The 19764-nt window shown below is 58.4% G+C and overlaps 1 protein-coding gene across 1 annotated transcript in view; it reads left to right on the top strand.

Moving 5' to 3' along the window:
* The window catches only part of PEPD (peptidase D), a 119522-nt gene that overhangs the window by 8167 nt on the left and 91591 nt on the right, over positions 1 to 19764 (top strand). The window contains exons 2-6 of the mRNA XM_023649500.2: positions 329 to 512; positions 2471 to 2598; positions 10705 to 10768; positions 17150 to 17197; positions 18587 to 18648. Coding sequence (XP_023505268.1) covers positions 329 to 512; positions 2471 to 2598; positions 10705 to 10768; positions 17150 to 17197; positions 18587 to 18648 — 486 coding nt within the window. The remainder of the gene's footprint in view (positions 1 to 328; positions 513 to 2470; positions 2599 to 10704; positions 10769 to 17149; positions 17198 to 18586; positions 18649 to 19764) is intronic.

Genomic DNA, 19764 nt, shown 5'->3' with positions numbered 1-19764 from the left:
AGGATGGGAGTTGAGTGGGTGCATCTCGAAACCATTGCAGGCTTTCCCTCTCGGGGCCTCACCTGCCCGCTGGTTAAACAGAGCTAGCTATCCATGGTCCTCACTTGTGGTCTAGTGCTCCGGGACAGCAGGGGACGGTGTGGTCCTTGGGCGGCTCAGGGAGGGGCTGTTTCTGAGTCGCTGGCAGGTCGAACTTGGACCCGCTTGCCACGTGCTAATGGGGGTCCCCTGGCAGGCTCAGCCCTCCAGCTGCCTCAGACCACGGGCGGGGACAAGCTTGGCAGTGCTAACAGAGCCCACGTGGCGGTGTATGCTTGTGTCTTTGCAGGCCTTCATTCTGGCTGGGGAACGAAACCCTGAAGGTGCCCCTGGCACTGTTCGCCCTGAACCGGCAGCGCCTGTGCGAGCGCCTGCGGGCGAGCCCGGCCGTGCAGGCCCGCTCCGTCGTGCTGCTGCAGGGCGGGGAAGAGACCCAGCGCTACTGCACCGACACCGGCGTCCTCTTCCGCCAGGTGAGCCTGGCCACTTCTTCCATCCCTGGCTCCGAGCATGCACCAGACCTCTCATGGGCCCGTTCACCCTCCTCCAGCACTGGGCCTGGTGGGTGTGGAACAGCTTTGTCCCCAAGGGGACCCTCTGGAGAGGCCCTCTGAAGGCAGACTGGGGCCTGGAAGCCCAGAGGGCCAACACTCTGGGGGGCAGAGCTGTCACCAGCCAGCCTCAGCTCTCTCAGGTCTGAGTATGGAACAATGATATTCCTGAGGGAGCAAGCAAGCAAGGCTTCATGGAGGAGGCGACATTTGGTGTGGGTCCCAAAGGCCAGGGTGAATTCTGACAGGTAGAACTAGGGTTGGGTGTTCCATGTGGGAGGATGGTGTCCACAGGAGTGGGTGAGCAGAGGGTGGGCTGGGCAGCTCTCCCTGGCCGGGGAGAGGTGCAGATGGGGAGGGCTGAGTTCAGATTCTGCCTGCAGCAAGAGGACGGGGTTACAGAGGCCTGGGAGATGGCATGTGACTGGGCGGCTCCTCTGAGCAGGAGTCAGAGGCTGGGCCTTTGTCCCGGCTTTGCCAGTGCTGATCCCATGAGCCTCACCGGGCCTCCGCCTTGGTTTGCTCACCTGGGAAGTGGTCCAGGGGCTCCTTGTGGTTCTGGAACCCTGTGGGGTAGTGGGCAGCCCAGCTGCAGGAAGCCAGCCTGCCTGTGGTGGCCTTGGCTGCGGAATGCTGGCATCACTCAATTCCCGGGAACAGGAGCGAGGACACCTGAGAGAAGGGTTCCCCAGAAAGCCAGGGAGACCCTGAGCTGGCCCCAGTCTTGTCACTCCTGCATTGTACCCACTTTACAGATGAGGAAACTGAGGCTCGGAGTGGAAATGACTTGCCGGAGGTGGTGCTGGAGTTAATTAGAACCCCATCTCCTCCAAGTCTAGTCTTCTCTTCTCTCTGCCAAGCCCTGGGGCCAGACACGAGGGGGACCCAGAACCTCCCTGGAGGCAGGCTGAGCCACGGGGGCATGGCCATCCGGCATCCAGGTCAGGGAGGGGCAGGGGCACGTGAGGGGGAGCTGAGTGTGGAGAGGAGGGGGCAAGGCGTGGCCTCCCCAGCTGGACTGTGCACCCTGCGGGGCACAGAGGGCCCGAGATCCGATGCTGAGAGCGATGGCTCAGGGCTTTCACTGAAGGCGCCTCCTGCGGGCATGCTTCTCTCAGCTACATAGTTCTTGCTGCCCCGAGCCTGCAGTCTTCTGGTTGCTGGAGACGTGGAAGTCTACATAAGTTTTTTCTGATCAGTCTTGATGCTTCGTGAGGTTCACATATTCCGTGGATTAAAAACTGATCTCCTGAATTCAGCTGTTGGCTCCCCTACTGATGTCATGCGAGGTTAATTTTAGCAGAACTCTGCCTCCACTTCATACCTTTATAACGTCATCATTTTAGCACAGTGTTTATTGCTAAACACTGAAGTCATGTGCTGCCCTGGGGATGGGAGAAGGAAGAAAGAAGTCCTAAATGGAGGAGTCCATTTCCGGGCCGATGTCGCCCTGGGTGTGTAGGTGGCATCTTGCCTGCCTGCAGGCAGTGGGGGTGGCAGAGAGGTGTGGGCAGGGCTGAGCTGACCTGCAGTGCTGCTGGGCACCCGTGTCCTAGTGTGCCCTGTCAGGGGCCTTAAGGGGGTGGCCAGTGAGGTGGGGGTGCAGGCAGGGCTTGGGATCATCAGAGGCCCCCTGCCAAATCCTGGAAGGACGAGATGGGCAGCCTGCAGTCGGAGTGGGGAGAAGTGTGCTAAGGTAGAGGGGTGCGTGAGACTGGGGTCAGTCTGTGAGGTCAGTGGGCCTGAGTGGACTCTCTTGGGTACAGGAAGGAAGGCATTCAGCCCACTGCCCCACCTCCCTCCACTGCCCCACCTCCCTGCTTGTGTCTCATGCTTCTGTCCTGCTGACTGGGTAACCACGGTCCTTGCTCCCCCCACAGGAGTCCTTCTTTCACTGGGCATTCGGCGTGACCGAGCCAAACTGCTACGGCGCGATTGACGTTGACACTGGAAAGTCGATCCTGTTTGTGCCCAGGCTTCCTGCCAGCCATGCCACCTGGATGGGAAAGTAAGGAACAGTCTAAGCTGTGTGACCGTGCCTTCTGACTGCTGGCCGGAGGGCAGGTGCAGGGCCAGCCTGTGGGTGGCAAGGAGGGAAGGAGTCCCAGGAGGGAGGGTTGGTGGTCAGGCGCCTTGACAGCTGTTCTGGGCCAGAGCCCTGCCCGCTTGGCTGGGAAGGGGTGCCAGAGCTGGAGCCACAGGCATGGTCACGTTTGTGTGGAGGTAATACGATTGATCTTGAAATCCTGGATGCCCAGCTTTGTTAAAATGCCTGAGGCTGTGGCCCCAGTGGACTGTCACTCCTGCATGGCATCCATGGAGGGTGGCCCCACCTTGGGTGTGGTGGGGGTTGGCTCGGGTCAAGGAGGGCAGCCCAGGGCCCTTCTTGGAGGCCCATCACCAGCGTGCAGGGCAGTACTGGATGCCTGTGGTGTGCCCACCCTGGACTGAGCTATGCAGGGCCACAGATGTGGGTCCTGCCTCAGTTGGCTCACCTGTGAGACGGGGCGGAGGCTCCAGGTGGTGCCATGTGAGAAGTGCTGGCCCGGAGCTTGTCCCCGATCGTCCACAGCCCCACCAGTTCTGGGGCCCTCGGCCGCGTCCACCCCTCCCTGGAGCCCTTCCTGCCTTCTCAGAGCCACTGAGGCAGATCTGTACCTAACCAGGGACGCTTAAGGTGATAAGAGGACCTGCTAAATACTCACCACCTTCCGGGGTGTTGTTTCTGCCTGGAGAGTGATTATTCTGGGCCGAGGTACAAATTGCAGCCTTTGCTGCCTCGTGTCCCCAAGCACTCATTACCAGGTGGGCAGGCGGGTCTGTGGCTGATTTGAATGACAAGGCACCTGGCTGCTGCAGGGACTGCTCTCTGTGCGAGGCCAGGCAGGGCCTCCCGCACCGCCTCTGCTTTGTGCGCCATCCTCCCCCACCAGCCCTTTGGTGCAGACTGCATCGTCTCCTTTGTTGGCCTGGCGGGTACCTCCTCTGCCATCCTGGGGTGAGGGGCGCAGGCTCCCAGGTTGGCAGCAGTTCTGCTCTGAGGCCACTCAGCAGGATCACGGGCCCTGGGCCTGCGGCTTCGCTGTGAGGATGGCTTTGAGCAAGCACAGTCAGCAGAATAGTAGTGGGCCATGCTCCCCTGGCGGGCAGGGTGCTTTCCTGGCCCTGGGGAGGGAGTGGACGTGCCCAATCCAGCTGGCCTTTGGCGTGGGTGGCTGGGCTACCACTTAGGTTCTGGCCCTCTCAGAGGCCCTGGGGCGGATGGCACAGACTTTTTCCTGCTGTGTTGTGAGCGGGTTCCCACCGACCTCCACGCCTGAGTTAGAGAGGGCACCGGAACGCTGTGCTGCCTCCTTGCCAGAGGAAGGAGCGGGGCATTGGGCACAGCTGAGCCGGGCACGGTGAGGGCCCCCAAGGCTCCGCACTGCCCCAGGCCTGGGAGGTCATGTGGCAGGGGCCCTGGGGAGGAGGCCAGCCGAGCTCGATGTCTTCCCTGTGCTCTGGACCTCTTGCCCACGCAGTCACAGAGTGTCTTGTGCTTGCTGAGAATTGGCCTCAGGTTTGGCCTGGGGTGGGCTCTCCTCAGTCTGTTCGTCCAGGGCCCCTCCTCCTGCTAGAGCAGAAGATCCAGTCCAGCAGACACGGTGCTCCTGGGAAGGTGGTTCCCACCGACTCTTGCCTCCCTATCCTGCTGTGACCTTTACTGTCCACCTTTACTCTATTCCTGGCTGAAGCCTTACGGCTACCCTCTTATGAAGAGGAGATGGGCTCAGCCTGGTGCCGTGGCCTGTGTGGGTCCCGTGGCCTGGTCTTGCGGGAAGCTTCCCTGACCTCTGCGTGTAGGTAACAGGGCTTGCGAGCGGGTCTGGCCATTCTTGGGGCCTCCGATTCCTTGTCTATGGAACCTTGATGATCCTGCTCGTGAAGCACCACCAGGGCTGTAGTAGCGGTGATGGTCACTGTGGGGACAGTTACCCTGTGATACTGAGATGAGGTGGTGAGGATGCAGGGGACAAACAGACTGGAATGTCCAAAAATGGCCACAGCAATGTTTGTGGCCGTTCCTGGTGCAGAGGTAGAATCTTTTCCCTGCTTGGCTCTGGTCAAGACCTGGTGCCCGAGTCAATGTGTGAACATGGCAGGGTCACTGGGTGACTTCTGAGGCTAGACTGGAACGTGCACTATAGCTTCCACGTGGTTCTCACTCACGGCACATTTGCTCTGGAACCCAGCGCCACACCGCAAGAAAACCCAAGCTCACCCCTGTGGAGAGGCCACGTGGAGAGGGGCGGAGGCCCGGCGGACAGCCAGCTCCACCCACTAAAGTGGGCAACTCCGGGCCCAGCTCTCGTGGAGCAGAGACAAGCCTCCTCTCAGGGCTCTGTCCTTCAGAGTCGGGGAACACGCTGGATGGTTTCTCGCTCCCCTGTGTGTTGGGGTGGTCTGTCACGCAGCCCTGGTAACTGGAACAGCCGTGGGGACAGCTTTCCTGGTGAGAGTTTAGATCTGGTCCTTTGAGAGGATCTCCCAGAACGCTTCCTGCGCTCTGAGCGGACCCAGAGGTGTAGCTTCAGCCCTGCCTGCCTGTGGCACCTCCGGGAATAGCCGGGCCCCTGTGCCTGGGCAGCACCCACGGCTCGACCTGGCTGCCCTCTCAGCCTCCTCATGGCCCTGCCTCCTGGCTCTGGGGCTGCGGGATGTCTTGCTGCTCAGAGCCAGTGCTGCAGTAGATGCTGCCCCCTGAGAGGTGGGCGTGGATGGCGGTGCAGGGAGGGGCTGTGCGGGACCTCACCTGGGGTTCTGCCTGGAGAGGCGGGAGCTCAGCGCATCCCCGCTTCTTTTTATGGAGAGCCGACTCCTGTGAAAAGTCGGGAGTGCCTGTCCGTGGGTGGAGGGTGGGCATCCTCCAGGGCTGTGGGAGGACTGGCCCGGTGCCTGCCTCAGGGACTCCACTGTCCAGCAGGAAAACCTAAGCAAATCTCACTGTGTTTCCCCATGGCCACCATTTGGGGAGCCAAATGGCACTCAGCTTGAGGGTTTAAAGCCTGGGACCTGACTGGTCAGGGAATGGCTGTCCGCGGTCGGCTTTCCTGGAGGGTCGTCTTCAGTAATACAAGGGTGACCTTCTGCACCTTGGCCAGGGCTGGGTTTCATTTAGCACCGCTGGTAAAAGTCCTCCTTTTGTCTGTCCCTGCTTTGCTGGGCCAGCTGCTTGACGGTGCAGACATACGGATTTGGCTGATCTCTGAGGGTACAGATAGGTCTGCAGAGTGGGTCTGCCCTGTCGGAAAGGCCCCATGTGCATGCTGGGCAGGCCAGACTGAGCAGCCCTGTCCCGAGGGGCATCCGGTACCACAGCAGAGCAAGACTCTCTTCTCCTGCAGGTCTGGCCCCCGCTCTGGCCACCCCGCAGGCCTTTCCCTTCCTCTGCTCTGCTGCGACCTGCTAGTCCCCGTGTCCCGAGCCCTGGGGAGAGAGGCAGTGGTGAAGGGCTTGGTTGTTTGGGGCTGGAGTTGGGGAGTGGCCAGATCTGATTGTGTGTGGCTGTTTGCAGACACTCATAATCAGTAGGGCTGGCGCAAGGCTGGGATTACCTGGCCTTTGCAATCAACACCCACCAGACTGGACGTTTGACCTTCGGCTCCTCAGCTTCCTTTTGAGTCTCTGTCTGATGGCTTTTGAAAATCCATCTGGCGGATGCTGCAATCCGAAGTCGCCCAGGGAAACAGCACCCCTGTCTGCAGATCTGCCGCTTCCTGTGTGAGCAGCCTGTCCTGTCGTCAGGGCTGCAGATGCAAGGGGCCTGTGGGCAGCCTGGTGCCTGGCCTGTCCCTCACCCCAGGCCTTTTTTGGGGCAGGAGTGTGGTAGCTTCTAATTCATTTTTATTTGGAGTCACTGCTTACAAAAGTCCAACTTCTTTAATGTGAGAGTGTTTCCCATTGTTTTTAGCAGAAGCAGGCTTAGCCAATGGCAGCTTTGGCTGTCCGGGGGTCTGGGGTCCTCTGAGCAGGTGGGAAATTGCCTCTGTGATTCCACATCCTGCATGGCTTTAGCCTGTAGGGGCTGAGTTGGGGGCCAAGTTTGGGGACCCTCCCGGCACCTTTGCAGCTTGGCTGAGCTCTACTTCCATCCCTGGCTGAGCCCCGGGCTTGGAACGTGAGACAGTGTGCCCGGCCTGGGGTTTGTAGGGAGCAGGGGGCCTGTCCTGCTGAGGGCGCTGCCCAGGGGGACTGTGAGTGAGTCTCTCCAGGCCTGAGCCCTGAGGCCCTGAGCACTGTTTTTTTTGGTTCAGGAAGGAAGGTACGTTTGTGGGGGGTAGTGTGTTGTTCTGTGGTATGTGCATGGTGTAGGGGTTGGGGTGTGTATGTGGGGTAGGGGGTGTGGGTGTTCGTGTGGTATTTGTGTGTGGTGTGTATGTATGTGGTGTGTGTATGTGAGGGGATGTTTGTGTGGGGTGTGTGTGGTGTGGTGTGTGTGCATAGTTTTTCAGTCACTGCCCCGACCCTGTCCACACACCTGGGTCATGAGAACCAAGGCTTCGTGGTGGCTGTGTCTTCAGGGAGAACTGACATGGGATGCGGGCCTTCCTGGACAGGGCTGAGGGAGCCCTTTGGCTCTTACTCTAGGCGGTAGGGGAGCCTGACCCCAGCAGCCCGTGGCCTGGCTGTTCACGGGCCCTGTCTTGGTCACCTCTGCTCCTCCCTGGCCCTGGGCCCTGCCCTCCTGGGCTCTCTGGGAAGTGCCACGGCCGCGTCTCGAGTGTGGTCTCGGGTCAGGGCCGCGCTGCTTTGCGGAGATCCGCTTTTCTCTGACAAGCTTGTGGAACCTGGATGTGGTGGCCAGATGTCCCTTCCAGAGCCAGTGGCGGGGTCGTGCGTGAGCAGAGTGAAGGCAGCAGCGTTGTTTGGGGGCCGAAGGCCGCCTCGGCCGCTGGACGTTGTTGGTGACGCCTGTGATTTGGCCTATACTTCTTCATTAAATGCGTGCAGGTGGTGAGCTAGCTGGCAAGCGCTGCACGTGGGAATGTCATTTTTGCAAGGGCTCTGCTGTGTCTGCGCCGTGGCCATCAATTTCCCATCTCTTCCGCAGGAGGCCTCGCTGGGCGTCAGTACCTCTGCGTCAGCCCTGCCCCAGCTCTGGGAAAGCCTCCTTGGCCTCCTGCCTGGCCAGAGGCCAGCGGGTCCCTGGACACTGGCCTGATCTCGAGGATACGAACCCCTTGGAGTGGGGCGTTCCCTCCTCTCTCCTGCCACAGCTGTCCCTTCCATCTGCAGGGAGAGTTTCTGATGTGGGGTCGCTTCCCTGCTGCCCTACTCTCTCCTGGTCCAGATGCTTGTATCCGGATCTCCTATATGATGGAAGCTGGCAGGACTGTTGGACCCCACACTCGAGCCAGGGCAGGGTGCACGCCCTCTACGTGGCTGCCACCGGCCTGGTCCTCGGTGGGTTAAAGCTGCCCAGGGACCTCTCCGGCCAGCTCTGCTGGGCTCACGGGGACTCACCACTCCTCCCATCAGTCCCACCACATCATGGCTGCCGAGCCTCCCATGGCTGGTTTGATGTGGCAGCCTGGCACATTTATCCCTTAGGGTGACATTTAAGTGATTTTTACTATAATTAGTCCCCAAAACATGAAAAATAAGTAATATTCAAACTTAATTCTCTCTGCCCTTTAGAAAAGAATGACACATAAAGTGCCGGAAAAGATGCTCACAGCTTTCAGGTTCTATCTGTCAAATGGTTATTTCTGTTGAGAATTAGGCCTGTGGCTAGTTGGGTGATTTTGGCCCTGGAGGCCCAGTGTGCACTCTGGCTAGACTGTGCCATCTGGCCTTGTTGAGGAGGGCCAAGGGGCTTTGGTGGGGCTGGCACCTGCACTCACTTCCTCCCAGACATCAAGGTGGCAGCAGCAGGCTCTCCCATGGGCTGGCTGGTGGCTGCTTGGTTCCTGTGGGAAGTGGAAAGGCTCGTGGCTGGTAGGCGAGGACTGGATAGGTGAGAGCAGAGCCCTGGGGCTGCCCACAGGGCAGCTGCCTTGTGTTCTCGTCGCCTGTGTCCCCTCCTCCCGCCACCTCTCTGGTTCCACATTGTTAAGACTTTGACCTCGGGCTGGGTACACGGAGACGTTCCCAGGTCTCAGGTCTGCTAGGTCTCTGCTGAGGCCTGACCACCAATACTCCTGAGCAGGGCAGGCAGGAACACGTTTCCTGGGGCATGCCTTGGCAAGGTAGCTTGGGTGAGCTGGGAGGGTTAGGATCTCGAACACGAGTGGAGGTGGAAAGGTCAGTGCCAGGGCAGAGTGGCTGAGATGTCCCTCTGTAGGGAGCATGGAGGCTGGCCTTGAAGGCATGTCCTTGGCACTTCCCAAAACTTTTGGGAGTCTGCTTTCGATGCCTCTCACAGCTGGAGGCGATAAAGTGACTGGGGACCAGAGGTGGGTTGGGGACCTGCCAAGGATGCAGGATTCTGTCTTGGAACTGGAGCCAGGGAACGTGGACGTGGTGATGACGCTGCTGGCCCTGCCACTTACCTTTCTGGCATGTGCTTTTGTGCATGGCTACGGGGTCAACTCAGTGCTGACAGGGTCACCGCCTGGTAGCCCAGGGTCAGCGAGCTCTGTGCGGGGAGCCCCGGGCCTGGGGCCTCCAGCATCCAGGGGAGGTGCTTCTTGTCAGTTCCTTCCCCGTGGCTGCTCCAGCGGTGCTAATAGAGGCGCCAGACTTTGGCCATTTACCTTCTGAGTTCAGTCTCAGATGTGGAAAGTAATGCTACTGGATTGTTCAAATTTAATTAATAGCAGGGCCTTGACACTCAGTGCCCACTTCAGAGGAACAGAAAGGGAGATAAAGCAGAGGGTTCCAGGGCCCAGAACAGCCCGGTGCAGTGAGACTGTCGTCTCCTCGGCTGGCTTGCCACGTGTGGCTGTGCATTCCCTGCTGCTGATCCCCGAGGCCCACCCATCCCTCCAGTCTGTGCCCTGTGCTTCCCGGCCACAGTCTGTCTGGGATGCTTGTTTGGGTTGGGTGGAGAGGGAAGGTGGTGCAGGACTCAGAGAGGCGACTGGGATTCTGTGTCCTAGGCAGCGATGCTGCTCCTTGGTGTCTCAAAGGCACGTGGGGCTCACTCTTCGAGGGGGTCATCTCTGAGTCCCTAAGTACTCTCCTTCCCCTGTCCCCTCTGGGCCTCCCCAGTCACAGTGTCCTTGGCATCCCACCCCCTGTCATCTGCTCACCCTTGAGAAGCCGGGAAGCACAATCTGGAAACCATCTGCTGTTTTCCCCTGAGGCCTCTTTCGGATCTAACACTTGGTGACTAGAATACCGTGCGATCACAGGCAGGATGGGGGTAACCCCCGTGCTGATGCCCAGGCGTGGGACAGCGCGGACGCGTGTGTGTGCGTCATGAGACTTGGCTCATAACACGCTCCCCCCATGCTGCTAGTGCTCCTTCTCTGTGAGCTCCGTCACCAGCAGTGGCATTGACTCCTCTGCTGACCAAGAGGCTGAGGGTGGGGGGGTGTTGCTTGCTGGACTGGCTGGACCCCTGTCCAGGGCAGCCCTTTGTGAGCTGGGCAAGAGCTGCCCAGCCTCCTCCGCCCTGTGTCTGTCTTCTCACCGGCTCATTTTTCAGGGATGATGTGTAAGCTCGAGTGTTTCTCATCGCAGTGAGTAATACTGACATTGACTTCTTTAAAATGCTAATTTTTAAACTTTCCTCTGAAGAGGCTCCGAGGGGGCCTGGGAGGCAGCTTGCTTCGTGCCCCGAAGGTTGGGGCCTGCTGGCTGGTTTTCCACTGGGCTCGCCCTGGCAGTGGAGGCAGAAAGTTTGTCTGCAGCTGCTTGCCGCAGGTGGCCAGGGGCGCGAACTTGAACTCGGAGGAGGAGCGGGATCAGCTGGGGGAGGTCTAGAGAGGCAGGTGTGGTTTGGTCCCCTCTCCGTGGCCCAGTGCCCTTTGCCCCTGAGTTTGTGTTGGGCAGGCCCGCTTGGCACGAGGTGCCAGCCTGGGCAGGGATGGGCCCAGGGCTTCATGGCCTGGGGTTATGGGTGGAAAGGCAGCCTGTGCCAAGCAGTGGCCAAATCCTGACCCTGGCATTCCTTGTGCTTTCCTTTGAGGATCCACTCCAAGGAGCACTTCAAGGAGAAGTATGCCGTGGATGACGTCCAGTACACAGACGAGGTCAGCAGCGGCCGACTCCTCCTCTCTGAGCAGCTCAGGGCTTCGGGTCACCTCTCTGCTCTGGATTCCCTCTTCTCCCACTGCCACAGCTTGGCTGGACGTCATAGGACGCCACCGCCTGGCCACCAGCACCCCCAGCAGTGCCCTTGTTGGGAGTGAGCAGGCAGGAAACATTTACCTTGGACCTCCCCGGGGAAGCCCCTCCTCTGCCTGGCCAGTGCCCCTGATTCAGTGGCTGGAAGTGTCTGGTGTCTGGGTTGTGGCCACTGAGCTGCACAGGTGAGGGCGTCTCTGGAAGGGTCTGATTGAAGTGCCCCCCCCAGGCTCTGCCTGGGCCTTCATGTGTCAGGAGGCCCTCCCAACAGGCCCTCGTCAGCTGCAGATGCCACTGTCACAAAAGCCCCAGACTACGAGAGGCCCTTGGAGTGGGGTGGGTGGAGGTCCCCTGGCTTTAGTCCACTTCCTAGCGTGGTTGCCCAGTGGGGTCATGTGGCCTGGGTAGGTGTGTGACTGTCCTCCTGGGGTTTTGAATCCGTCCCGCATCCAGGAGTCGAAAGGGCCTGCCACTGTGGAGAGCTGAGAGCACAGCTGTGTACCCCTGTGGTCTCCCTGGGGATCAAGGCCCCCCAACACTGCAGCCACTGCCAGGCACGCAGGCGGCCTCTCTGCTCTGTCCCTGGGTGTTGTTACAATCCCTGTGCTCTGTGTAGGTCAGTGCTGGGTGGAACATAAACACCAAGAGGTTGGTGCCTGCTGCTCGAGGTTCAGCCCCGGCCTTGCAGGATCAGCTGGATGAGGTCCTCCTGTGCCACATTTCCCCAGACAGGGGTTGCCTGTGGATGCACCCTAAGAGCTGAGGGTGCAGTGTGGAAGCGGCCAGAGGAGCCAGCCAGCTGGAGGCCAGCAGCTGCCTTCCCCTGGCGGGACACAGGCTGCATTGGGGACGACAGTACTGGGTGAGGGGCAGCTTCCCTGGATCCTGGCCAGAGCCACATCGCTGTGAGGAGCCAGCATGTCTCGGCCTGGAGTCGGGGGTCCCCCTGGTTTTCTGGGGGACAGACAGCTCACCTTGATAAACACATGAGCCCGGCCCCAGGCAGGCGAGCATCAGCACCACCCTGTGTACAGGCAGCGCTGCTCCACTTCTGCTGACCTGGAATGCCATGCCCGCTTCTCTGACTGCCTGTGTCCTACCCGTCTGCCAAGGCCTTATGCCACCCCACCACCTGCCCCCCAACTCCGGTCCCCACTGACACCACTTCCCTGGCTCTTGGGACCGGTTGTGGACATGGTGGACACTGGCTGTACCCTGTCTGTACTCTGCCGTTTGCCGTCTTGTATTTGTCACTAAGGCCTGGGTGTTTTTCCCAGACGTTACTCTCATGCTGCCTGCCTGCCAGGGATGTGTGGTCCCAGGGATGTCTGGTCCCAGGGATGTGTGGTCCCAGGGATGTGTGGGCAGCAGAGCTGGTTGAGAGCCAGGGGGATAGTCTGGTGCAGAAGGTGACCGCATGGGTGAATGGTTGTCACAGCGTGGTGGTGCCCAGTCGGGAGGGCGGCGGTGGAGGAGAGCAGCTCACATCCACAGGGCCATGGTGCCTGCTTCTGCAGCCCCTCCCACCTGGTTGGATTGTGGAGAGGGGGGCTTTGGATGGATCTTTATTTTGTGTCATGTGATTTCAAAACCAAGCTTTGGGGGTGACTCGTAGCATCTAAACAGTCTGTTAATACACATGTGACCTGCTGTATTGATCTGTTTGGATATAGGATCTCAAATAGTCTGATCGTTTATTTGCATGCCCCAGGGAGGTCATTTGCCACGTGCCTTGTATTTCTGAGTCCCAGTGAGGGAGGGACCTGCTCATCCGCAGCTCTCCTTTGGTTCCTGACCGTCTCCTCTGGCAGCTGTATCCTTCCTGCCTCCATCAACTGCACTAACATTATTACCCTTTGAGACCTTGACCTTCCAGGTCTCCTTGGTGAAACCTGGCGGGGGCAGCCTGGGCTGGGCCCTGGGGCACGTGCTCGCCTCACCAGGACTTGGCCCACTGAGTCAGAGCACCTCTGTGCTGCAGCCTCCCCAGCTGCAGTCTGACAGTTTTGCTTTGGTGACTGGGGGAAACTCAGCTCTATTTATACTGTGATTTCTAGGGAGAAAGAGAGCTGGCCTCCACACGCAGTGAAACAGAGGAGGTCTTGAGTGTCAGAACAGAAAGCCCGTAATGATGGTGTCAAATGACAACCCCACAGACGAGCTCCTTCTCAGTCTGTGTTTATGAAGCAGGATCTTAAACGAAGGCTTCAGTGAGTTCAGAGGACAGACTCTCTTTCGGGTTCAGGAGCTTTCTGCTGTGCCCCATCATCGTCATTAATCAGTCTTGTCATGGTTCTTATTGGAAATGGGGGCTCCTGTTGATGGTGTGATAGGTTCTTTCCTCTGGGATGGCACCTGCGGGTTCCAGAGACATCGACAGCTCACAGGGACCCCCTCATCCCTCCCGCCCTGTCCCGTGGTGGGCCTCAGCTCTCGCCCCGTCACAGAGGAGGGCCGAGGCTCAGAGAGGTGAAGGGCCTCATCCACGGCCCCACAGCCGGGAGTAGCAGAGTTGGGCTGCGACCCCGAAACCTTTGGGCCCCAGAGGGCCTGCCCTCCCACTCTGCACTTGCCCTGTCAGATACGAGCTGGTGCTGTGGGACACCCCTGTGGAGTGACCCAGCTCTCAAGTGCCTTGGATTTTCTGTAGCTCGAGAAGGAGCCTGACCAAAATACAGACTGCTGGACCACAACACCTGGGCTGGGAGGCGCTGGAGATGCCTGGGGCCTACTCCCTCTTGGAAGGTGACGGGAAGGGCTCCCAGGCCAGTTCTGCGGTGCTCGGCCCCCTCGAACTTCGAGCAGCCTTGCCCATCATGACAAATCACAGACGGGAAGCAGCTGATAGTGTCTCCTCTGAAAGGAGGCAGGAAGGCCCCACCCAGGCCACGGCTGGTCACTAGATATCACCTGTAAGATGCCACTGTCTGATGTAGCAAACCTGGCTCTCTCGTTTCCTCCTCCTCGTGGGTGATCCTGAGTTCACTACTCAGAAGGTAGACTGGGGGCTGGCTACCCTGGGAAGGGGGCGCTTGGGAGGAGCTTGAGAGCTGCTTCCAGGCATTGCCAATAAGGCGCAGTGCACAGGCTGGTCTTCGTTACAGGTGGGAGCTGGCCGGTGAAGAACGTTCCATGCACTTCCTCTCCTTCATGGCACCGGGCAGATGCTGGAGGTGCCGGGGTCGCTGGCTCAGACGCAGGCAGCATGGATGTAAGAGAAATCGTTGTGGCACAGGGATGGATGCCGCCACCTCCCAGCCTCGGCGTGGAGAGGCATCAGGGAGTGGTGGGGTCTGTGATGGAACCTCTGAAGGGACAGCCGCTACGTGGGACTGCTGGCCCAGGGTTGCTCGATACTCTGATTATTCAGGAGTAGCTGCAAATCCATATTGTTTGTGATCTTTCCTGATGTTTAAGTTTCAGAAACAAGGTCAGATTTTGAAACACATTGCTGGCCACCAGCATACACCCTTGTTTCAGGATGCAGGAAAAAAAGTTCATTTTGAAAAGCTTTGGGGCTTGCAGGGTGAAGCCCAGCTCTTGCAGTAGTGCATGCTCTCCTGACAGCGCTGGTCAAGGGTTGTCCAGCCTCTTTCTCTGGATCATCACCCATGAAGAGTGGTCTGCAGGCTGGTCATGGCACTGGGCATGAGGGTGCCTGAGGTGTCCCCAGGGAAGGACCTTTGTCTATGGGGCACTGATAAATTCTGTGTGTGCCATCCACCTCCACCCGCCAGAGAGGCCAGGCTTCCCGAGAAATCGATGCTGCCGTGGCATTAAGCAAGGCAGGGGCTTCTAATGGTGCTGGTTTGTGAGAGCTGATGGGTTCCTGGTGACCACGCTTTGTAGAAGTAAGGCCCTATGTTGACAGAGCTGTGCTGTCCTGTGCACCAGGGCTGCATTTTGAGCTGGGCACACACAGCCATACCATGTCCCCTCTACTTCTGAGGCAAGAACCAGGGTTTGCTGATGAGAATGTGGTTCTAACGGGCCTCCGTGGGGAAGGGCGGCTGGAGCTGCCAGGCTGGGGAGCGTCTGCAGCCGCAGAGGTAACCAGGCCCACTCAAGCGACTGATCAATAAAAGATGTTGCCCTGCCAGGACTAGCAGGTACCCGGCTGCCTCTGGGTCAGGCCTCCACCTGTCTGCCTGTCCAGCAGCACTGGCAGGGCTGCCTCCTCCTGCATTATTCCTAACCAGCACGTCCTAAGCCGTTGCAGAGAGAAAACCATCAGCCCGCACATTTGTTATCCTCTCCTCTCCCAAGGACAGTAGCACATACAGTCCCCGAGTGTGTGTGCGCTCTCTTCGTGGCCGCCGGAATTGATGGATCGTTCTGTGCTGATGAATGTAGACCCTTCACGTCCACGGAACAACCTCCCTGGGCCCAGCACATGTGTCTCTTTCCTTTTAATGAGCCTCCCACTCCAGGGCCTGGGGGAGTGGCCAGGACTCAGCCGAGCAACACAGAGACCCAGGAATTCAGTGGTTCTCAAAGCAGTTACGGAGTGAGTGCGGCTGGTCCGGGAGATGGAGCCTCAGGCACGGCTGGTGGGAGGTGGCTAGTATACCTGGAGGGATGTCTGGCAGGAGCATCAAAAACCGTGACAGAGGATATGGTTTTTCACCCAGCAGTTTCAGAGTTTTTTCTTTTTTTAAAGAAAATAAATTTTTATCGTAAGGAATTTATCATAAGGAAATGAAGACTTGCATAAGCTCATTCGTCACGGCATTATTTGTAATAGTTAAGTCACTAGAGAGAATTTGTGTCCAGTAGAGGAATGAATAAATCAGTTATGCTGTATCTGTATATCGTTGAAAAGAGACAGCCATGGGTTCCACTCTGGGCCTTGCTCCTCTTCAGCTGTGAACCTGGGCAAATTGCGTAACCCAGAAGCTTTCTCACTGCTGAAATCTGGACCTTTGTAGCCCTGACTTCGTGGGTAGTTAAATGGGATGACATCTGAAGTGACTGGCACAGGCCATCGTCAAAGGTTCATTGGGCGTTTACCATCCTGGTGGTAGTGACTGGTAAAAATGGCATGTTTGAAGGATATTTAATGGCAGGAAGTAGGTAGAGTGTATAACTTCACATGATGCAGATGTCGTTCCAGATCTCTGTTTTTGTCTGCAGAGATAAAGCCTCAGGTTGGGATCGTAGGTATATTTTCTCTTTTTACAGTTTTCCATATCTTTCAGGTTTTTCTCTGAGAGTCTCTCGGTATTAAAAAGCATGTATGTACATGTATGTGAAAACTTATCAAAATGTGCACTTTAAGTCTGTGCAGTGTGGAGCATGTCGGTGATGGCTCGATGAAGCTGTTAACGCAGCCAGCTGCAGATCCCCCCCCTCTCGCCTGTGTCGGGGTGTTAAAGAGTTTAGGGTGCAGTGGGGGCGGGCACGGGCTGCAGAGAGGAGACTGTTCGCTGGCCCAGGGGGCTCAAATGCAGTAGGGGCTGCGGTAGCCAAGGTGCAGGACGGTCGGAGGGGTAGGGACCGGGAGAGGAAGGAGTGTGGCCACCAGGGTGGTTGGCTCCCATTGGTGCAGATGTCATGGTTCCTGCATGTGACACTTTGCCAAGGGAGTGATGGCTGTCAGCAGGGCAATAGAGGAGAGAGTGGATGAGCTTGCCTGGTGGCCAGGGCCTCGATCCCGAGTACGAATTGAAGTGGCTAAGATGAGGAGAAGGCGTTCCAGGCAGAGGTGAGAGCCTGAGCAAAGGGCACGCTCAGTGAAGGGGTTGGGGAGGAAGCAGCCAGCATGCGGGGGTGTGGGGCCTGAGGGGGCCGCTGTGGAGGGATGGAGAGTGGGGAGGTAGGGTAGGGGCCTGAGGGTGGGATTGGGGACAGCCAGCTGTACACAGTCTAGGACGTGAATGGAGGCGGGGAGGAAGGTGTCTGCTCTGGAGACGGGAGGCTGGTGAGGCCTGTGTCTGAGAGGTTGCTGGAATGAGTCTTCGGTAGGAACGTGGCAGGGACAACAAGGCAGACTGACCTTGGAGGGTGGGCGGGTCTGGCTGTTCGGATCCCAAGATCTTGTGGGGCCTGGAGGCCGGGCAGCATGCCCACATGGGTGGGCCATGTTCATGAGGGTGCCAGGTTCAGGTTTGAATCCCTCTCTGAGCCTGGGGAGTTGTGTGGCTTTCAGAAGTCCCTTATCCTCTGTAAGCCTCAGTTTCCCCATATGCAGGATGGGGACAACAACAGCCCTGCCTGTTTTAAGGATCCGCTCGATAATCGCTTCTTAATGCTTGCTCTGAAGTGGATTTTTCTCTCCGACCTTTCAGATTGCCAGTGTCCTGACATCGCAGAGCCCCTCTGTCCTCCTCACCTTGGTAAGTGGCTGGTGTCCAGGGACCTGGGCATGTTTGGGTGTGGGGAGGGCTTTTAGGGAGCTGCCTGCCCCTGCAGAGGTCGCCCCATAGGGAGGATTGAGAGACCGAGAGGAGCGGTCATTGGTGATAAGCAGTGACACCTTCTCAGTCTGAACGTGTCCAGGACCATGTCCTGGATTCTCCAGTCTCTCTGGGATGAGCTGTGTCCTGTCCTGGTGCCACAGTGGACAAGACACCACACCCACCCCAAGGGTTAAAACCTGGGGGATGTATTCATGTCAGGCTGAGCTCATGGCATTTGTGAATGTAGAGTGTCAGTTATCAATTTGCTTTTACCCTGTGTCTCCTCCATTGTTAATAGGATTTGAAAAGCACACCCTTGGCTTCTGCCCGGGAGCTTGCTGGGCTGTGTGGCGTCGGATTTTGAAGCTGGGGCACTGAGTGACCAGGGCCTGCCGCAGCCTGGGGCAGGCGGGGCGCTTGGTAGGCCCTCGGGCTGTGAAAAGCTTGGAGAAGAAGCCTGCTTTCTTGACCTTCAGTGGCCTTGGGGGCTTCCAATGTGAAGCATTTACAAGCGTCTTCCCTCCCAAAGTCACCCTTCTCTTCTTTGCTAATCGATTTTTACAGAAATAGTTTTTCTTGGTTATTTTTTTTTTGGCACTTCACGTGGCCTCTCTCTTCCTCTCTGCTGTTTTGATGGCTGAACAGGAAGGTTATGTTAGATGATTGTGGTCACAGATGGTCCCGTGTGTTTTGTTTGGGGGATACAATTAGACATCGACCTCACATTCCGGAGGAAGAAAGGCCAATTTAAAATGCCCTGCCTCTCTGGGGATGGCACATTTTTCTCTGAATCCCTGGCTTTGTCCCCATTCCTATCCGAGTTCCACTTGCAGTCTCCTTACAACTAGGGAAAGGAGAAGAGTGTAACACAGGGTCCTGGTGTCACCAGGAAAGGCCCCTCCTGCCCGAGCCGGGTCCTTCTGCGCCCTGGAAGGGCTGGGTTTGACGGTGCTCTTCAGGACACCGTCAGCGGGGAGGTGTGCACGTGTGCGTGAGAGATGGGCCAGCCAGGGAGAGCACAGGGTGGGGCTGCCTGTGCGCGGGCAGCCTGAGCTGATGTCCGCAGAGTGCTCTGAGGCCGGAGGCCTTGCTCTCCCTGCTTTTCAAGCTGCGACGGGAGAGGAGGGCCTGCTTTTGTGCTGGGGCCCAGCTTCAACTTACCTGAAAGGCAGGAAGGGATGCGTTGGCCTGGCTGGGGTGGGGGCTCCTGATTCTTCCCCGGTCCTGAGCCTGGCTGGAGGAGGCAGGCCCTCCCATGCAGGCCATGGGGACGCCTTGTGGCCCCATGTCACTCATCTGTGCCCTCACCTCCCACTCTCTCCCCAGCGCGGCGTCAACACCGACAGTGGCAGTATCTGCAGGGAGGCCTCCTTCGAGGGCATCAGCAAGTGAGTCCTGGGGCCCCGGGGACTGTCTTTCTCCATCCTCCACCTGCTGACATCTTCACCAACAGGCCTTGCCCAGTCTGCACACTAAACACGACATACACAAACAGGAGGACGCTGAAAAGGAGTTAGATTGGGCATTTCGAGGAAATGTTTGGAAAATAAATTGCCTAAATTCTCTTCAACCTTTGCGTTAAGGAACAGGTGCCACTTCTCTGTCGAGCTCCATAATGAAAGTGCAGGCCTCTCCCAGTGTGCAGGGAGCCCTGACCATTGTGCACGCACAGGCGGCCACTGTCGTCCCTCTGGAGACCTGCTCTGAGCTCGGTGCTCTTTGTTTTTATCAGTCCTAGCCCCAACCTCTCCCAGCCCACTCGCAGCAGCTCTCCTGTGTGCCCTGCTGCCCCAGCCCCAGATACGGGCTCCCTTACCTGCCCTCACTCCCCAGTTTAGCTCCAGGCCAAGACCCAAACCCCGTTCCCCCTTCTCGGCCTCTCCAGACAGAGGGCAGCTGTTGGGCCCAGGGAAAGCGGGCCCTCACCCTCCTTGGCCCCTCACACCCTGACCCCTGGAGAGTGCTGCCTGCCAGCCATTGCCTGTGTCCCTAGGCTGCCTGGCGACTGGCCCTGGGGGTCTCTGTGGCCTGGAAGCTGCAGGGGCCATCTGCTCCTCTGGTCTGCCAGCAGGGCAGCCCCCAGCCCCTCCCCCCATGGTTCCTCTGCACACCATGACCTCTGTTGTCCTTTGCTGGACCGAGGCAGTGGCAGAGGAAGCGTCTTATAATTATGTATGAGCCTAAGCCACGGGAGTTTGTGGGTATGCGTGATGTAGGGGTGATTAGGGAGGATTATGCGCTCATAAATATGTATCAGTTCCCCAGTGGTAAGAGTGGTGGAGTAGGGGGAGCGGGTGTCAGGTGTGCTGCTTTTCTTTGCACGAATCCCCCCATCCTCTTGGGAGTTTCTCGGAGCGGCGACGCCTCCCACGCGGGCAATGATTAGCCCAGCCCCGCTTGTTGAAATGCTGGCCACGGAGCCGCTGTCTTTCCTTTGCGGGGGTGGGGCGGGGCACAGCCAGCCCGCTGCTCCCCGTCCTGGGCCAGCCTCCCCTGGGCTCCCC

This window comes from Equus caballus, chromosome 10 (assembly GCF_041296265.1).
Source record: "Equus caballus isolate H_3958 breed thoroughbred chromosome 10, TB-T2T, whole genome shotgun sequence".
Taxonomy (NCBI): domain Eukaryota; kingdom Metazoa; phylum Chordata; class Mammalia; order Perissodactyla; family Equidae; genus Equus; species Equus caballus.
The sequence above is the reverse complement of the archived record's forward strand: the minus strand, read 5'-3'. Positions and strand labels throughout refer to the sequence as shown.